Raw genomic sequence first — 20,102 nt, 5'->3', positions numbered from 1 at the left:
AAGATATTGATTGGTATCAGAAGATATTGATCGGTATCAAAAGATATCGATCGTTAGTGATCAGTATCGATCGTCATTGAAAGCTAACTATCGGTATTGAAAGATATCGATCGGTATCGATCAGTAGCGATCTGTATCGGGACATACCGATTGGTAGTGGAAGATATTGATTGGTATCAAAATATATTGATTGGTATCAGAAGATATTGATCGTTATCGATCGTTAATGACCAGTATCGATCGCCATCAATACTATCAATTGGTGTCGGAAAATATTGATTGGTATCGGAAGATATTAATCGGTATCGAAAGATATCGATTGGTATTGAAATAAATCGATCGGTATTGGTCGGTATCGGAATTTCCTTCAAAATAGTCACGTGGATATTTCCATGTCAACTTCAGCCCATTTCTCCTCTTATTAAAGCTTGCAATTCAATTTCCCATACCAAGCAGTCTTACACTTGCCCAAGAAACGCTGCCCTACGACCCGAGCCGTTAAGCCAAGTGTCATTTGAATTCATGTATATTGGATGGCGTGAGAAATATACGATACCAAGAGTGACGTCATCATAGCGTCGCCACAAACCAATCACATTCTTTGTTGACACGTTTCCACGGCAACTCTTTAGCAGCGCCGACTCTTGTAGGGCACAAGAAGACCCCCAAAATCCGCAGTGTTAAATTAAAAACGACGCCAAGAAGGGACATATTAGCTCATTCATGGCGACGGGCTTTGTTAACACGGTAAACAGACCTGCTTATTGCATTAGCTAGCCCGGACGTTTGACAGCGCTAACAATAACAATGGACGCCAACTCGTTATCCTACTCGTTGGAGTTGGTCGCAGGCAGCGGGTGCATTTTGAACACGGAACAGAGGGCGGCGTTGCAAACTTCCTTAATTATCTTAAAAAAGAACTACAAATTCAATCGCGTCTTGTTTTGGGGCAAAATCCTCGGATTGAAAGAGCACTATTTCATCGCCCAGGGGAGAAGAGACGACGAGTTAAAGGACACACAGCATTTCTACAGGTAATAACGCCCATTAAATGTCATTTCGGGTGTCACATTCTCCTTTATTTTACAAGTGTTCTTTGTATCGACCGATACTGCTTGGGACGTTGAATAATTGGACCCCTCCCTCTTGAGTTGGTTTATGATTACCATAAAAAAAGCCTATTTCTGAAATCATTTCAATTAAATTGTCAACAGTATCCAAAATACAGGAAGAGTGAAACCAGCGACGTCACGAAAATATGAATAAAACAAAGTCAACATGGCAAATATGATACCTCCCATTGTGCACTCTTCTGAAAATGAAGTCAGCAAGGCACGTTTACATTTCCGGTTGCAGCTTATTGCTCTCTGCAGGGTGTCTTTTTTACGTGTTTATGTAAATGTGTGGTGTTGCTGTCGTCACAGGCCACTTTACCACACAAACTACACTTAGCATTGTCCTTTTCTATAGTTGAAGAAAGTCCAGAGTCGACGGCTTTGAAGATGAAGTCAAAGGGAAAAATAGTAGAAAAAAATTCTAATACTTCGACATCAAGTACCAAACCATAAATCAGCAGTGACAATGGATTTACAGGTTTTTGTTCAGACAATAATATGAATATCGTATGACAATGTCAACAAGACATTTTCCGAAATATAAGGAGCATCCAAAAACTCAAAATTTACCAATCTATCAAATTATATTTCAAAGAACCTTATATATTTAAGAAAACTTTCACAAGGGATATTTTAAAAGGAGCGCATTAAAATCAGCTGCACATTTTGTGCTTGTTTACGTAAGTTGTGTATTTTTACTTACATTTGACGTATGTGTTACGTTTATTACATTCATGTACGTTTCATGTACGTTTCAGCGTGTGTTTACATACATTTTGGTGCGTGTTTATGTACATTTTTGTGCGTGCATTCATTACATATGTGCTTTCACGTATGATTTTGTGTGTGTTTACGTACGTTTTTGTGTGTTTTATGTACATTTTTGTGCATGCATTTACGTATGAGCGTGTGCGTGCATTACATGTGTACTTTTACATAAGATTTTGTGTAAATTCAGTTTTTGTGTGTTTACATACATCTCGGTGTGTTTCTGTCCGTTTTTGTGCATGTTTACGTATGTTTTTTACATACATTTATGTGTCTGTGAATTTTTGTACATATGTGCGTTTACATACGGTTTTGTGTAAATTAACGAACATTTTGTTATTTACGTCCATTTTGTGCGTTTTACATACGTTTTTGTGAGTGCATTTACGTACCGGTCTGCATTTATCACGTATGGGCCTTCACGTATGATTTTGTGTGTGTTTACGCACGTTTCAGGGTGCATTTCTGTCTGGTTTTGTGCATGTTTACGTACGTTTTTACATACATTTTTGTGTGTGAATTTATGTACTCATGTGTGTTTACATACAGTTCTGTGTGAATTCACGTGGTTTTTTTTTTTGCGTTTACGTCAATTTTTATGCCTTTTTGCATTAGTTTCTGTGCGTGCATTTACGTATCTGCCTGCGTTTATTACATATGTATGTTTTTGTGTCAATTCATGTCTTTTTTTGGTGTGCATTTGCGTACGTTTAAGTGTCCTTGTACGTTTCAGTGTGTGTTTACGTGCGTGTTTATGTACATGCTGTTTGCTATTGTTTACTATTTATTTTTGTTGAACTTCAAGTATAAGAAATATTTTGCTGGTGAGGTGCAACAAATATGACAATGTCCTATAACACAATTACCTATCTGTTCTTCTCTATTCAACTAACTCAAATACTCCTCGGAAAACTTAAAATTCTATGACTTACAACAACTTCTTTCTTCAAAGTAACATAAATAAGTACTTTCCCTGGTACCTCCGTTTCTGCGAGTCACTACAATTAACAATTTTTTAAAGTAACTAGACCAAACACTGGCACGGATAATATCAATATTTGCGTGTATCCTCCCACCCACAGCTTCAACTGTATCAACTGGTTCCTGATCCCTTCCACCACGAGTGAAATGATTCAGGACGTGTACAAAACGGCCAAAGGACGATTCGAAGGAGATCCTTCCTTCGTTTACGAGTCCAGGCAAGCAGAAAGACCCGATCCTTCGGCTGAGGAGTCGACAGTGAGTACACGTTTTAATCGTCGCACAAAGATGAAGATAGTACCCAGAATCAAATTTATATATATATATATATATATATATATATATATATATATACACAATATATGAGAAAGACTCAAATTACTTGGGGCCCGCCGAACCTGGGGTCTGAGTGAGATGGGGCCCAATCGGAGATTCAACAAGAAAGTAACTGTTCTCAAATATTTTTTAATTCGATGGAAAATCCAATTTTATAATAAAAATTTTCAAGCAATAATTCAAAATAATACTCAATTCCTTAGGCTAAACGTACATGAACTTTTATATGAAAGTTGGGGGGGCCTCAGACTATAATCTCAAGCGCCGCAATTGGCCCCCAGGCTTGGAGTTTTAGACCCCTGATAAAAGGGACATGGTGTATTATCTGGCACCTCCAAGTGGTGAAAAACTTTATCCATTAAAAAAAAACAGTGTTGCCAGTAATAAGCAAAAATACATGATCTATTATGCAAACATACATTTTTATACATACTCGAAGTTTGTATTTATTTAAAGGGACTGTGTGTAGTAATTGGTGCCTCCCAGTGGTAAAACAATCTAGTAAAATATACTGATATAAATCAATGTTCATATCAACATGAATTTTCAAAGACACACGTAGGTTCAGAAATTTGCATTCATTTCGCATAACGGGCGGCAGTGGCTCAGGAGGTAGAGCGCTCGTCTTGGGATCAAGAGATCGCAGTTCGAATCCCAGCTCCTCCGTGTTACATGTGGAAGTGTCCTTGGGTAAGACACTGAACCCCTAATTACCCTAATAAGCAGGTTAGCGCCTTACGTGGCTGCACGGCTGCTATTGGGAAATGTGAAGCACAATGTAAAGCGCTTTGGGAAGTCATTGACTTGAAAAGCGCTATAGAAATGCAGATCATTTCATTTCATAACGCTTAGAGGGAGCTGACATGATTGTCAGTCATTTTGCTGCTACGGAAACCCAAAAGCTTCAAAAAGGCTGGCCAAAAAAACTTCTCATTTTTTTAGGTGCGATTTGGTCACTTTGGGTCCCCGTAGTTTGTTTTTTTCGTTGTGGTTTTTAATACTCATAATGTAGTCGCACTACACAATGCAGTGAAATCAAATACGAAGTGGTCAAATACTACACAGTGTCCCTTTAAATACATGACGTAAATGAAATTTTCTTATTTATTCTCGCGATTGTCAAATAAGGAGGCGGTCTGGTTGCCTGAGCTTTCCACCTATTAGTTGGTACGCGATGAAGAAAGACATTGCTGGTGATCACTGCGCTCGTCGACCAACCAATGGGTGAAAAGCTCAGCCGGTTGGACCCGCCCCCTCATTTGAAAAACAATTTGTTGGGAAAAAATACATAACAATATACTCGACCGAATACATGGAAAAAAAAAATAGAAACAAAATAAACGAACAAAGTAGACTGCGAAATAAACGTCAATATACACGTCAAAATGCACAACAGAGCAAGTAAATTTAAAAAAAAATGACGAGACAACAACAAAATACACGACAATAAACAAAATAAATCATAAAATAAATGACAAAATAATTCATAAAACACAACAAAATACAGGACAAAATAGACAACACAATATACAACAAAATACACCCAAAACAAATGAGAAAATGAATTTTAAAATAGACGAAAAAAATAAACAAAAAAACACACGACAAACGAATAAATGACAAAAAAAGATGATAAAATACACGACATAACACCTGACCTAACACATGACATGATATACAACAAAATACACGAAAAAATCTATGAAAACACACAAGAAAATACATAAATGGTAAAATGGTCTGCATTTATATAGCGCTTTTCCGGTCAATGAAGACCCCCCCAAAGCGCTTTACAATGTGCTTCACACTTACCCATTCACACACTCACTCACACACCAATAGCGGCCATGCAGCCAAAATAAATATACGATAACTAACAAAAAATACCGTATAACATTAAAAAAAATACATTTATAAATGAGAAAAATACACTACAAAATAATGACAAAATACACAAAAAATACACAACATATATATACACCAAAACACATGAAAAATACATGAAGATAATACATGACATGCACAACCTATTACATGAAAAAGTACAATATAACACACGAAGAAATATACAACATAATACACCACCAAATAAATGCACGACAAATACACGAAAATATATACCAAAAAAAGACAAAATACACGAAAAAACATACCAAAAAAAGACAAAATACACGAAAAAACACGACAATCCATAAAAAAATACAACATGATACGCGACAAAATACACGACATGAAATGAAATGATCTGCATTTCTATAGCGCTTTTCAAGTCAATGACTTCCCAAAGCGCTTTACAATGTGCTCCACATTTCCCAATAGCGGCCTTGCAGCCATGTAAGGCGCTAACCTGCTTATTGGGGGTATTAGGGGTTCAGTGTCTTACCCAAGGACACTTCGACATGTAACACGGACAAGCCAGGATTCGAACCCTGGATCCCAAGACGAGCGCTCTACCTCCTGAGCTACTGCCGCCCCGACAAAATACATAACGTAACACGGAAAAATGGACGACATAATAGACAAAAAAAAAATATACGACATAATACACCTTAAAATAAATGACGAAATGCACGACAAATATATGAAAATATATACCAAAAGTAAAACCCTGACACGAAAAAAACACGACATAACATAACAAAATATACAACGTAATACGCGACAAAGTACATGACATTAAATGAAAAAATAGACATAATAGATGAAAAAATATACGACATAATTTACCACAAAATAAATGACAAAAAACAAACACGACATAATACACGACAAAATATATGACATAACACGAAAAAATATACGACATAATACGCAACAAAATAAATGACAAAATATACAACATAATACATGACATAAAACGAAAAAATAGACGACATAATAGACGAAAAAATAGACACAATACACCTTAAAATAAATGACGAATTGCACGACAAATATATGAAAATATATACCAAAGGTAAAACCCTGACACGAAAAAAACACAACATAACAAAATATACAATGTAATACACGACATAATACATGACATTAAACGAAAAAATAGACGAAAAAATAGACGGCATAATACACCACAAAATAAATGACAAAATACAAAGAACAAACACGACATAACACGAAAAAATATACAACATAAAACACCACAAAATAAATGACAAAGTACACAAAAAACCCACGACATAATACATAACAAAATATACAACATAATACATGAGATATGAATAAAAGTCATATATTCAGGCACTCAATGATTTCCTTACATGTTCATTGACCCATCTCTATATTAAACATCAGTGGGTATTTCTTTTCACGTACGTCGGTAACGATCTTCCCCGTATTTTGTGACAAACCAATTCCCGATCAGACCAAAGTCACCGAAGAAACCAGACTGGCGGTGACGGTGCACCACATCAACGAGGAAGCGTCCGTGGTACCGCGAGGAGCCTTCATCAACAGCACGCACGGCGTCGTACAGATTAATCGCAGCTTCGGAGGCAAGTACCGCATCCACGTTTCCGGGGCCCTTTAAAAACTACTTGCTCTCGCCTGTAACATCGTACTCTCACTCTAAACCGGACTCTCTTACAGAATGGTTCGGGTATTGAAGTTGGGTAGCCCTTTCATCGGAGGAGCATCCCACCCTGAGCTTTCCCCTAGATCTGGTTCCAAGACACTTATCCGATAACGACCCATTTATTCAAAACACAGGCGTGAAACGACGCAACACTGATTGACTCAAACAAAATCACATGATTAAATGGAGCGATATAATGCTGGTCGCTAGAGGGCGTGCGGGCACAATAAATCAACAGTAAGAAAGGTGAAACTATTGTACCATAAAAGAACAATGAGTCACTGTAAAATCAAGGGAGTATAGCAAGGGAGGCAAGCTGGTGACCAAAATTCCCGGCATGAAAGTGAAAGCCATCTTGATTGATGATATAATTGTTGTTAGAAACCAAATAGCACCTGGATATAATCTTTAACTTCTTTAAGGTACTATAATCAAACTATATTCTCCCTTACAACTTTCACGGACACTACTGTAGACTCTCACATACACCGTTATACGCTCTCTCAAAAACACACAACTATTCTCACACACCATTAAAGTTACGGGTTATTTTTCGCACCTAGTGTAATGATCACCTAGAATCTAGGTCCTAGATCAGGGGTGTCAAACTCATTTTAACTCGGGGGCCACAAGATAGAACAAACATTCTGTCGAGGGTCGGACTAGTATATTAGAAAGAAAGAAGAGAGAGAGAATATTAGAGAGAAAGAAGATAGAGAAAGAGAGAAAAGATAAAAAGAGAGAGGGGGAAAAGAAAGGGAGAGGAAGAAAGAAATCCAAAGAGAAATAGAAATACAGAAGGAGAGAAAAGGAAAAAAGGAAGAGAAAAAGAGAGACACAGAGAGTGAAAGAGACAGAGTGGGAGAAAAGGGGTGGAGAGAGAGAGAGAGAGAGAGAGAGAGAGAGAGAGAGAGAGAGAGAGAGAGAGAGATAAATACAAGTACAGTGTCTTTGTGAGAGGCACCTGGCTTTGGCAACATCAAATGGACATATTTCAACCTGCTGCTTGTTTTTCTCTTGCGCTTCTCTGAGTGTTGTCTCGCGGGCCGGATTCAATCCCTTAGCGGGCCTGATCTGGCCCGCGGGCCACCTCTTTGACACCTGTGTCCTAGATCAACTAACCTCTCAGTGTTGTTTTACTGTGGCTATCTTTGGTAACCCTGGCAATGCACACAAATCTTTGTCCATATGTTGTAAGGTTCAACATCAAACCGGAGTTGCTCAGAGTATAGTAGTTTATTTGAGAGTGTACATTAGTGTGTGTATGACAGTACAGTAATGTGTAAGAGAGACTAGTAGTGTGAGTTTAAGAGTATGGTAATAAGTGTGAGAGTATAGTAGTGTACATATCTATACTAATATGTGTGTGACAGCATAGTAGTGTGTGTTTTTAAGAGTATAGTATGTGTAAGAGTAGTGTGTTTATGAAAGAATAGTAATATGTGAGTGTAGTATAGTATAGTAACGTGTGAGAATAGTGTTCTTGAGAGTGTAGTGGCATGTGCGAGGTAGTGTAGTACCATGTGTATGAGAATAAAGTAATATTTATTAGAGAATAGTTGTAAGTGTTAAAGTATTGTTGTGTTTGAGAGTATAGTGGTGCTGTATGTGTGAGAGAGGTAATAATCTGCGTACAAGAGTATAATAGTTTGTGAAAGAGAGTATAATGGTTTTTGTGCATGGGTATGACCGTGTTTAAGAGTAGTTGTACATGTGTGAGTACAGCAGTGTGTATGAGAGTATAGCAATATGTGGGAGAGTATAGTCATGTTTGATAAGTATAAGAGTACAGTGGTAAGTGCAAGAGAGTATAATATTGTATGTATAGGTATGGTAGTATGTGAGAGTAGTGTTTGTGCATAGGTATATTGTGTCTGTATGAGAGTATTGTAGTTTGCGTTTGATAGTATAGTAATATATGTGAGTATAGTAGTGTTGCATGAGAGTATAGTAATATGTGTGAGCGAGTATAATAGTGTATGTAGTATTCGTGAGAGTATAGTACGTTGAGTGTGTTCAAGTATATAATAGTATATGTAAGAGAATAGTGTGTATGAGAGTATAATATGTGAGAGTTAGTGTTTCTGCATTGGTTAACTGCGTCTGAGTATACCTGTACATATATGCGAGAGCAGTAGGCTTCACCTCTTGAAGGGCCTCCTTACGAACCCACTCGTAACGGGAAAATGTAACACCATGTTCGTTCTTTAGGTCTTTCTTACACTCAAGCAGGGAAACTCGAACATTTTCTCCACTTTGCTCAACCCAAAAACTTAAAGAAGAAATCCCTGCTGGAGATGGCGGACTTAAACCCTGCTTTGGACTTTCTGGATCCGCTAAGTGAGGACATTCCAAAAGGTAAATAATGCGTCCAACACTGATGCTAACGTTTGTATAGTCACTATGCAGAGGTGGACCCAAATGCAGGTAAGCCGAAATGGCGGCAGTTGCTCAACAAAGGATGTTATTTATTGAAAAAAAAGAGGAAAAATCAACGAAAAAAAAACAGGTATCAAAACAAAAACCAGTGTCCAACCAGAAACAAAAAAATGACCTGATAACAGAAGACCAGATAGAAGTGGCAATGACCAGTCCACTGCGTGCTGTCAGAACAGTCATTATAAAGGGTAAGGGTAATCACCGTCAGGTATCAGGATATTGTGTACACCTGTGCCTAGTTCTAAACCCCCTGGTAAAGTTGACGTGCCAGATCCTGACATCACCTCCCCCTCGAGGGCCGGATGCTAGACAGACGACAAAAAGGGACAAAGAGGCTGCAGCAGACTGTCCTCCACCGGAGCAGGGAACGACCGAATGTACCTGTCCATCCTTGCTGAAACAGATGGAAGCGGTCGAGTGACCTTCTTGTCGCCAGGACAGGAACCTTCTTGCTGCCAGGATAGGAACTAGAATCCGCAGAGGGACCTTCTCCTAGCCACCGGGACATGGAACAGAAGCGGCCAAGGTACTTCTCGTCCCCGCCCGAACAGGGAACAGAAGTGACCGAGGGACTTTCAGGGTACAAAAACAGAAGAGGTACCTTTTCCTTGCCGCCGGGGCGCTGGTCAAATCAATCTCTCATGTTTGTGAAGGTGAACCCAAATGTGGGGAAACCGGAATGGAGGCAGTTGCTCAACAAAGAACAGTCATTATTGACAAAAAACAGGAACAACAAACAAAATCAAACCAGGTCTCAAAATAACTACCAGTGTCCAAACAAACAAAAAACAAACCTGGTAACAAGACTAGATAGAAGCGACATTGAAATGGCAATGACCCGACCCCGCGTGTTGTCCAAGCAGTCATTATAAAGGGTTAGGGTAATCACAGTCAGTTGTGGGGAGATTGGACACAGGTATGCACAGTTCCAAACCCCCTGGTAAAGGTGCAAGATCCTGACATTACTGTGTTTACTCTTCTTAACCGTTTCTAGCGATTTGTTGTATCATGTGCAAAGGTAAAAGTTACCTATCAGTAGTATAAGCATTAGAGAATGCACCATGTTGTAATAATATGAATGCGTTAAAAGTACTTGTTACCGAGAAAAGTAATTGCGTTGCAGGACCGTGTTCCTTTTTAAGGCGTTAGTCCCAACACCAATTGACATTCTAAAACAGTGCATGTCTACTGGCTTTGCTGAGTTCCCGTTTTTGTGTGTAGGCTCGTGGAGTCTTCAGTTTGAGAGCGCCAACAAAGTTTGTGTGATCCGAAGCCTGCTGTGGTTGGGCTTGACTTTCTACCACGTGCCCATGACGCCACTTCACGGCTTCATCTACATCGGTTATGGGACCAAGAACTTGGACCTGCCCTTCATGCTTTAAAGCAAGTGCTTCTCAACTGCTCTGATTTCAGGACCCAGAATCCCCCCAACAGTCTGCAAGCCGCGACCCGAATCAAGAAAACATTTCCACTTTTCAAATGTATTGAAGAAAGACAAGATAGTCGTATACATTCTTTTTTTTTTTTAAACAAAACAGCCAGCAAAAACTTTCAAGTAATATAGTATTCCCTCAAACCCATGGCCCTCAGTATGCCTTAATATGAATGTTAAAGGGGCAGTGTGTAATATTATACCACTAGTATTGTGTAGCGCAAGTGAAAAACAAGTGCTCAAAAGCACAAGGAAGAACACAAACTAAAGGGACTCTTTTTGTAAGGACATTTTGCTTCTCATTTTTTTGGCCAGCATTTTGCAAAGAGGAGGAAAATATGGGGGGGGTGGGGGATATAAAAAATATAAAAACAATGTAAAAACAAAAGAGCAAAAGAAGAAGAAGAACAAGAGAGAATAAAGGAATCAAAAAGGAAAAAAGAAAAGAAATGGAAGAGGAAAAAAGAAAAGCATATTTAAAAAAAAAAAAACTTTGTGGAGGGAGCTGTAGTAGCAAGATGGCCGACAATGAGGATCATGCTTTAAAAACTAAAAGCACATTTCTGCACCTATGTGTATTTATAAAACGCATGTGTAGATGATGTCGTTTTGCTTATTTTATTCCAATTGATAGTTTATTTTTCAATTTATGTTTTTTATCACTTGAAGTTGCTAACTAATACACATTGTCTCTAAACTTTCATGTCAAGGCTTCAAACTATCATCCAGCGGGGTGCAAATGGCCCCAGGCCATAGGTCTGAGACCCCAGTTATTATTATTAGGCATCACCTAATAATATAAAATGTATTCATAAAAACTACTTTATTTGTATCTAACGCTCTATCTACCCTGGTCATATCCCTCGAGAGGGATGACCGACAGCCAGACAAAAACATACAAAAACAAAGAAAATTTAAAAAAGGGAAAAGGTAGTCATCATCCTTCCGATCTCATCTTTCTTCCACTCAGTCGCTTTACTTCCACATCCTCTCACATTTAGTGACCCAATAACTAGGGTTTGCTAGACCTTTCGGTCTCCCGCCTGCTTTTCTTTGTCTTGTCTTCTTAGGGAGTAGATAGGAGAGGATCCCCAGTCCCCTCGCTCCCTCCACTTTAGTCGCCTCTTACGACACGCAGCGGACCACGGTGGGAGAATTCTCACCCCTCTCAGGGGGAAGAGAGCCCCTCACCACAGGACGTAATTTGTATGATATGCCAGAATACATGAACTTAATAGTGGAGGTCAAAAAAATTGTAATTATTTCCTAAGTCACATCTATGGTACTTTTAGTTGACCAAGTCTCCATAGTTTTGTATCTTCCTTGTGCTTTGTTGCACTCGTCTTTTTGGTAGAACTACACAATACAGCGATATCTACAGGGCAAATATAACACAGTTGACCTTTAAGTTGAGAAATAATGCATTTGTTTTCATTCATACTTAATGATTGTTACAAAAATGAATACAGAACGAGAGGTCAACAAAACATTTGATTTGTCTGTCATAAATCTCCATGGATTTGATCAGAAACCTTTTAGGAAATGAAATAGATGAAGATGTGAATACCCTATTTATTCATCTATAAAGCGCCATCATGTATAACGCAGACTCTTCATTTTTGATTTAACAACTTAGTGGCAGGATGCATTGGGAATCGAACCGGGGTCTCGACAGTGAAAGCCCCGAATCGCTGGAGGTATAGAGAACCTGTGAACAGGAGTTGGATTTTTATCTCATTTCCACATTACTCTTATTCACGGAACCAGAGACCAATGTTGATTTTGTCGTGCATTTCTCATGTTACCGTGACAAAAATTACATTCGAAGTTGACTCCCTGGTCAAACTTTTTGTGCGTTTATTTTTATCTTTCAGGACAGTATTCTGTTTTCTCCATTTTCTTTAACATTTGTCTCTGGTATTGTGACTGAAGATAATGTGATGATGAGATAACACCCTTTTCAGATGTCATCTGTATCACAGTTTCTCAACTGGTCTGAGGTCAGGAACCACCATCCCACCCTAATGACAAGCTGTGACCCCAAAAATATAAGAACTGCTTTAAAATAACCACATACTAAAAGAAATTCAAAATATTAATAAAGCCTTTACCTAAAAATCCATAATTATTTAAATATGTAGATAATAAAGATGAATACACTTGTAAAAGCTATAAGTATTGCATTTTCAAACCATTTACTGTACTTTCCAGCAGTGCTTCAACGGCAGACTTGTATTTCAAAATGGTGTCCTTCTTCAACGTAATAGTTGTTGTCAATTTTCCACTTTACCTTTCCTGAATCACTACTTTTCATGGGACCCATTATTTAAAAAAAAAAAAAAAAAAAAAAAAAAAAAACGCAATAAAATGAGATGTGGTCCCTCACAAATTGACTTAACAGGAAGAAAAGATCAAGGAGGGTATTATCATCATTTTTCTTTTCTTAGCATTACTTTGCCGTGGAGAAGGCCCACAACCCCACTTTTGGGTCACTGGTAGACCAATGGTTCCGGGACACGGGTTCGATTCTTGTTTCATTCAATGTTTTGCAATTGTTGCATTGAGCGCACCCAAACGCGAAGTTCTTTTTTCAAAGGTAAAAAAGGCAAAACACTTTATACACAAATAAATATGATGAAGTAAAGTAAAACAACGTGCCAACTTCTCCATTTACATTATGAGTAATTATGACCTTTTCCTTCTAACGGAACAGACGAGGAACTAGATCAAACAACCCCATCAGATGTCTCGCCGATTGAAATAATCAGTCCTAGTCGTCTTTTAGTGTTTAATGTAAAGTGGCTTAGGGCTGTATCGTACGTTGTTTTTGAGCAGAGGACTTCCGACAGCCATGCGTTTTTTGCACCACTTCAGTCCTCGTTTGTAGATCGGTTTTACGGAGTGGATGGACCACCGGGTCAGGTATCTGCAAAGGGGGTGAGGGAGGGCCGATACTTTACATCAAAGTGCAAAAAAGGCAAAAGGTGGGCGTCGGTGTCACCTGTTGAGAATCGGTTTGGGTTTCAGGACGCGGCCCTCAAGATGTTTGGGTCTGTGGTCCGGAAGCAAACCTTGAAACCCAAAAACGTTTTCTTTGTACTCGGTATGATGGTATTGTAAGATATCAATGACCGATGGTAGAACTGTAGTCATGCATATCATAACAGCGTCATACAAAAAATACACCGTAAACTCCAGACTACAGAGTGTGCACAAATTTGAGGAAGACACTTTGTTTATGCACAAGCCGCATTGGATTTTAAGCCGTAAGCTTTAACAGCCATTAAAATGGACCAGCGGGGAAATGTCGACGAGAGAAAAGTAACAAATTGCACCGGGATTCGAACCCTCGTTTGCGGAGTGTGCCCGCAGCGGTCATCGTGTGCAATCATCTTATTGGTGTCCTCTCTACTTTGTCATGTGTGCAAGGGATGGGAGAGCTTAAGATCAGTTGCATGACACAGCAAGTGTCCAAGTTAGGTCAAGTTTTTTTGTATAGCCCTTAATCACAAGAAGTCTCCAAGGACCAAAATCGACCAAATTTGCTTATTATTGGTCCTCAATAATTAAAGTAAACTTCAGCGACCCGACATTGACGCCAATGATACGGAAAGAGAGGTTTAACTTCCAGTGCTGTTCAATTCGGATGTTTAAGTTGGGGACTTGATGTGTGGGTGAAAAAGTGGGAATACGTTGTAAATATTGAATTAAGTCGTCAAACCCCCAATTTTGCTCCTGTTATATATTATATGAATAATATTGGCAAAAACCTGGACTGAATTCTCCTCTAGAAGGGCTTCTTAATTGTTTTCAGACGTCACCGCAGTGTTTTGTATTTAGAGCGCATGCGTTGTGGAAAAGAGCTGCTCACTTTATTTATCTGCACACTTAAGGAATTTGGCGAATGAGTGCCAAAATGATCAATTATCATGTTATAATGATTTAAGATCTGATCATTTCTTTATACGATTTATTGAAGAAGCATCCAAAGTGACTTACAGTATAAGGCTTTGACTTCAACCCGTCATCCTTTTTTCTTTTCAGGTGATTTGTATAGATTGTGATTTGTTACCATATGACTGAAAAAGTACAAATACAAAAAACACAAGTACAATACTCCATTGAAGCTGCGCTGGTTTCCCCCAAAAGTTTCCCCGCACACCCGACAGATTTCCAACAACCAAACTTGTGATTAATCATACAATAGAATTGGACCTTTGTGAACTATTCATTTATTCTTTAGGGTGTTGCTGCTAGGCAATTTTTTTTGTCCTGCCACAAAAAGAAGCGGCACCATAATTAAAGGCACGGTGTCTAAAATACAGCAAAAAAAGTAGCAGTTTGTAGTCTGGAATCTACGGTATCTTCATGGGTTCTTAACCCGTGGGAGGTATTTTTACGCATTTTGTCTTGTTGATGGTTTTGATGAGTTACTATAAAAAAAAAACATAGAAAAAAAGACACTACGGACCACATACAAAAAGCAGATTTGAACGCGTAACTTAAGATCCCCCTCAACATTTTGATTGGTTGGAAGTAAAAAATGAAAATAAAAAATGGAAATGACAAATTTAAGAAAGCATGGACATTATATGGTCAAAATACCTCAAATGTAAATAAAGTTCTAACCCCAAAGGTTAAACTATGACCATTCAAACATTATAGGAGTGACAGAGAAATGAATACTCACCTGCCCTGTGAGCCATTTTAACACACTCTGCAATCTTGTAATGTTCCACAGGACAGAGGCCAGTGACTTTCTTGGGCAGCATCCCGCCATCCGACCTAATGAACTGACTTAGCAATAACACATCCTATCGAATTAGGGGGAGGGGAAAAAAGGAAAGGAAGAACAATGTTTACGGATGCGGTTACTTTTGACCAGACACAGGACATACATAGAAAAACTTTACCGTGTAGTTGTACTTGTTCTGCAGGTTCCATCTATAGATGGGACACTTGGCGCTGGGGTTTGGAGGTTCAGGCGCGGCTGCGGTGTCCACTATTTTTCCTTCAATCTGGAACAGTTGTGTTTGGTCTTAATTAATTGTTTGGTTCATTTACAGATGTTAACATTTTCAGCTTGAACAAATGTGATGAGTATCCTTTAACACGGTGGTCCCCAAGCACCGGCCCGCAAAAGAAAGAAAACAAATTCCATTATTTTGTAAGGCTTGACGGATTATCGGCACCGATATCTGGGAATTTGACAGATATCGGCATCAGCATTTGTTTTCTTTCGACGAGCCGATTATAAAGTCTCATGCGGCCGAGACTCCTTCTCTCCTACCCCTTGCTGCCCACCCCGCGCCTTCTGATTGGATAAGCGGATGGGGTCGGGGCCATTGAAGCAGGAGAGAGCAGCAGTTTGGCTCGTAAAACGTGTGGTTAACTTGTTTTAGAGAGCTACATTCATATGGAGACTGATACATTATCTCTTATCATAACATTAGTTTGTCAATCAAACCTGTCTGTTTGTGATTGAGAGCATAAAAAGCATGCTAAAGTGGAAGCGATGAGCTTTTGTCATAACATCGGTTTGTCAATCTGGCTCTGAAACCGGAGTGCCCACACTTTTCAACTTGCAAGCTCCGTTAAGTTTATTTAAGTCATGTTGGTTGTATTGTATTTTATTAAGTAAGGCTACTGTAAAAGGTTTGAGGGAGCTATTTAAGTTGTATGTACTTTTATACGAGTCTGATCTTATTTCCTGCACTGTTTGAGTTTGGTTCAAGTGAAAGATTAGTCATGTTGACGTTTGAATTCATTTACTTTAAAGTTATTCAAGTTGTATTTGAATTTATAACGAATATTCTTTGTTTCTGGTTGCATTATTAAAAATGTTTTACGCCAATTTTTAAGATTTACAACAAATGAAAACCGCCTCTGAATATCAGTTATTGGACCCGTATTAGCCATCCCTATTATTTTCTGCTTATTATTGTTTTATTGGCACTACAACAGTCACAAAGTGACATTTCAGTCCTTGTAGTTCGCACGGGCGGGCGCAAGTGCGCGTTCGCCGGTGCAGCAGTCACATTGGTAACAAAAGTCCCCGCCAGAGGAACATAATCAGAGGGATCAGTAAAGAAACAAGTGGCCACGGAAAAATATTTGGCAATGGATGAAAGATCGACCATTACAATTTGAGGATATACGGAATCCCTACGTGGTTGACACGACAAGCAGTGCACCGACATACCGATTGCAAGGTTCAGTGTACTGGGGGGTTATACTTATACACAGTTTGATTGGACATCTTGAATTAAATGCTACGAAAGCAATGTGTGTAGTAGTGAGTAGGCGCAGAGTTGCCCAAGTCATGGGATGTGGGCATGACGTTACGAGGACACCCAAACATTGCGCATGATGAGTCCATAGTGGATTCATGCTAATTATTATCATTGTTACCATTATTGTGATTATCATGACAGGGTTCCAACAGTTTAGAACAAGTTAAATTCAAGTCCTGTTTATTTGTATATCCCTTAATAATAAGGACTCTCAAAGGGCCACACAGACCACATATTATCACAAACTACAGACTATTATGACACCATCCCCTGATCTAAAACCGATGGCAAGGAAAAACTCAAAAACCTCAACATGAGGAAAATGAAGAAACCTTGAGAAGGGACCGCACACGAGACTTTTTAATGCATTTTGAAATCAAATTTAGACCAAGTACAAAAAACACAATTGAAACAACCCCCCAAAAACAACCACATGAGTTTAAACAATGGTTTATTTTCATTTATTTTAAAATCACATTTCTGTCCAGTTGAAAACTTTCCATCTTAAAAACATAGCATTCTCCAAAGTTTTAGCTATGGACAACAATAAATATATAGGATGTTTACAGTACATCTTGTATTCTTAGTCAGAACTGGCAGATAACTACTAATTTCAAAGAACTCTTCTGCTACATTAATAAAGCATTTTATCATGATGCAGGTAAAATGACTTTTTAACTAAATCCTTTTATTTAAAACTAATAAAAATTATTACATTTTTAAGAATTTCAAAAGTGGGATTTAAGACATTTTAAAGCCAATTAAGGCCTTATTTTTAGAATAATGAACTCAATGCCTTTTAAGACTTTTTAAGGATCCGCCCGGAACCGTTATGATTACTAATCATTTAAACTAGAGGTGAGCTCGTAGGCCCGGGAATTCGGGCTTAAAATATCAAACATTAAGTCGAGCCGGTCGGGCTTCTATCTCGCCGTTTTTTCCCACCCTCGTTCTTTGAAGATCAACACAGCATTCACTTACTTATACTAAGGAATTTTAAGATAAAGTAAATGCTTACCAAACTATCAGTTTAACTCCAAAGACATTTTCCTCCTCGGTGTTGGGGTAAAAGACACGCGGCTTCCTTCTTCCACCTCCCTCACGTTAGACGTCATTTCCGTTTTTTGGCAATAGCTTACAAGCTTTACGAACTTTCTACTTTTTGGCCAAATCTTTGACTATTTGCAGCTTGTTATCTGCAGAATTTGATTTTCTATTCTGTGCCAATTTGTTCAGTTTCACATCTGTTTGCTGCCCCCCACCGAGATGCGCTTTTCGGCGCCAAACCGCATCACTTGCAGTGCACACTTGATTTCCGGGACTCCCAAGTTACGTAGATAAGCCGAAACGCACGGTTGGGGGCTGAAGTATGCACGGCTGAGGTTAAGTTTCCAGGTTACTTTGGGGGGCGAATTAAAGCTTTGGCTTTATGTCAGACTCACTGATCAAATCAAGTTAATCCATTTGGTTTGAATTTATATACCCGTGACGGGCTGAATTGTTTTAGGCCTGATCTTACCTCTAATTCAAAAGTATTGATTGAAAATTTCAGAAGCTTATCTGGCTACTTTATGTTAAATGAATCAGTAGCAGTATACTTCACTTATTTTGATTCTGGAAGCCATTTTCAAGACAGACCTTTCTAGAGAATTGAGGTCTTGTGTATTGTTTGTTAATGCTACATCCATCACAACGTGGCCATCCTTTTTATTTTATTTTTTTATATTATTACTTATTTTATATTTTTAATTTTATTGTTTGTTAATACAACATCCATTGCAGTCTGGTCATCCTGCAAGGGAGATGATCTCATGTGCGGACCCTTCTCAAGGTTTCTTCATTTTCCCTCATGCTGAGGTTTTTGAGTTTTTCCTTGCCCTCATGTACGTTTTGAATCAGGGAATGCTGTGCTAAAAGTCTGTAGTTTGCAATAATCTGTGGTCCGTGCAGCCCTTTGAGACTCCACGTGATAAAGGGGTATACAATTAAACATGACTTGAACATTTTCTCCTCTGCAAAAGCCCCAAAAGCAAAATCAAAAAACGACTTTTTAAAATAACGTTCCCAACACTGCTAATGCCACATTATTAGTATAACATTGTCCTTTAAACCAGCTTGTGGTACAGAAACGTTTGGGGACCACAGCTATAACAGATATAAACATTGATACATTTAAAGGTTTGTACTACTTACAGTCCGTGTGTTCCCCTCCTGCTTTTCCACAACTGTTGAAACAATATTACAAAAAAAAATATTATAGCATATCATCATCGCAATGAAAACAACATATATCGATGACGTAGCATGCAGGTGCTAATGAATTAGTCAACTGGGTTAAAAGCTATTCACAAAACTGTGCTCAACTGTCCTACCTTGTCGGATTCCTCTTCTTTGAAAAAGCGACTGCGACAATTGTGGCACTTGTAACACTTGGGTCGCACTTAAACGTCCATTTTTAATCAAGTTAAAAGCTGAAAGCGAGCTCCAAACGGACTGCAGTAGACCGCGAGTCGCCATGTTGGAATTCTGACCTTGCTTGCTCGCTTCCGGTGATGATATTACAACAGCGTCACGAGTGGTTAGGGTGCGGTATTGCATCAAACCGAAATACTATAATAGAATAATAGATTTACCCATCCAACGTTCATATTGTCAACATATTTAATATATCAATGTAAATTGTACATTTTGTTTTGCATATCTTGAAAACCAAATCGGCTGTGAGTCAATTGTTCCCATTATTAACCATCCATCCATTATCTGCACTACTTATCCTTAGTAGGATCGCTGGGCTGCTGGAGCCTATCCCAGTTATCTTCGGGCAGTGGGCAGGGGACACCCTGAACTAGTTGCCTGCCATTCACAGAGTACACAGAGACAGACAAGTCACACCTTTGTACAATTTGGACCAGCCAATTAACCTGAATGTGGGAGAAAACCCACGCAAGCACGGGGAGAACATGCAAACCCTGCACAGGAAGGCTGGTAGCTGTATTCAAACCCATGACCTCAGAACTGTGTCACGGACGCACTAACCACTCAGCAGTTGTGCTGCCTTGTTCCCCTACTTAATGACAAGCAAAAATGTCCCAGTGTTACCAGTGTCATGTCCTGCACTGTTGTCATGGCGCCCAGCTGGCCCCGCCCCTTGACACCGGCTGAGACGC

The 20,102-nt window shown here is 38.9% G+C and overlaps 2 protein-coding genes across 2 annotated transcripts; one reads left to right on the top strand and one right to left on the bottom strand.

Annotated features, from left to right (window-relative positions):
- The first annotated feature begins 614 nt into the window (after positions 1 to 614).
- On the top strand, positions 615 to 12,245 carry rsph9 (radial spoke head component 9). The gene is made up of 5 exons (XM_088324753.1): positions 615 to 1,034; positions 2,966 to 3,122; positions 6,562 to 6,691; positions 8,983 to 9,129; positions 10,432 to 12,245. Exons 1-5 carry the CDS (start codon positions 808 to 810, stop codon positions 10,590 to 10,592), a joined length of 822 nt encoding a protein of 273 aa, XP_088180879.1. The 5' UTR covers positions 615 to 807; the 3' UTR covers positions 10,593 to 12,245.
- A 1,171-nt stretch (positions 12,246 to 13,416) lies between these two features.
- mrps18a (mitochondrial ribosomal protein S18A) lies at positions 13,417 to 19,487 on the bottom strand. The gene is made up of 6 exons (XM_088324754.1): positions 19,308 to 19,487; positions 19,129 to 19,160; positions 15,556 to 15,660; positions 15,333 to 15,456; positions 13,644 to 13,713; positions 13,417 to 13,568 (listed from the first exon to the last, which is right to left on the bottom strand). The coding sequence occupies exons 1-6, from the start codon at positions 19,450 to 19,452 to the stop codon at positions 13,424 to 13,426; spliced, it is 621 nt and encodes a 206-aa protein (XP_088180880.1). The 5' UTR covers positions 19,453 to 19,487; the 3' UTR covers positions 13,417 to 13,423.
- Positions 19,488 to 20,102: the final 615 nt, after the last annotated feature.

This window comes from Urocampus carinirostris, chromosome 20 (genome assembly GCF_059441175.1).
Source record: "Urocampus carinirostris isolate Australia breed hairy pipefish chromosome 20, RoL_Ucar_1.0, whole genome shotgun sequence".
Lineage (NCBI taxonomy): Eukaryota > Metazoa > Chordata > Actinopteri > Syngnathiformes > Syngnathidae > Urocampus > Urocampus carinirostris.
The sequence above is the reverse complement of the archived record's forward strand: the minus strand, read 5'-3'. Positions and strand labels throughout refer to the sequence as shown.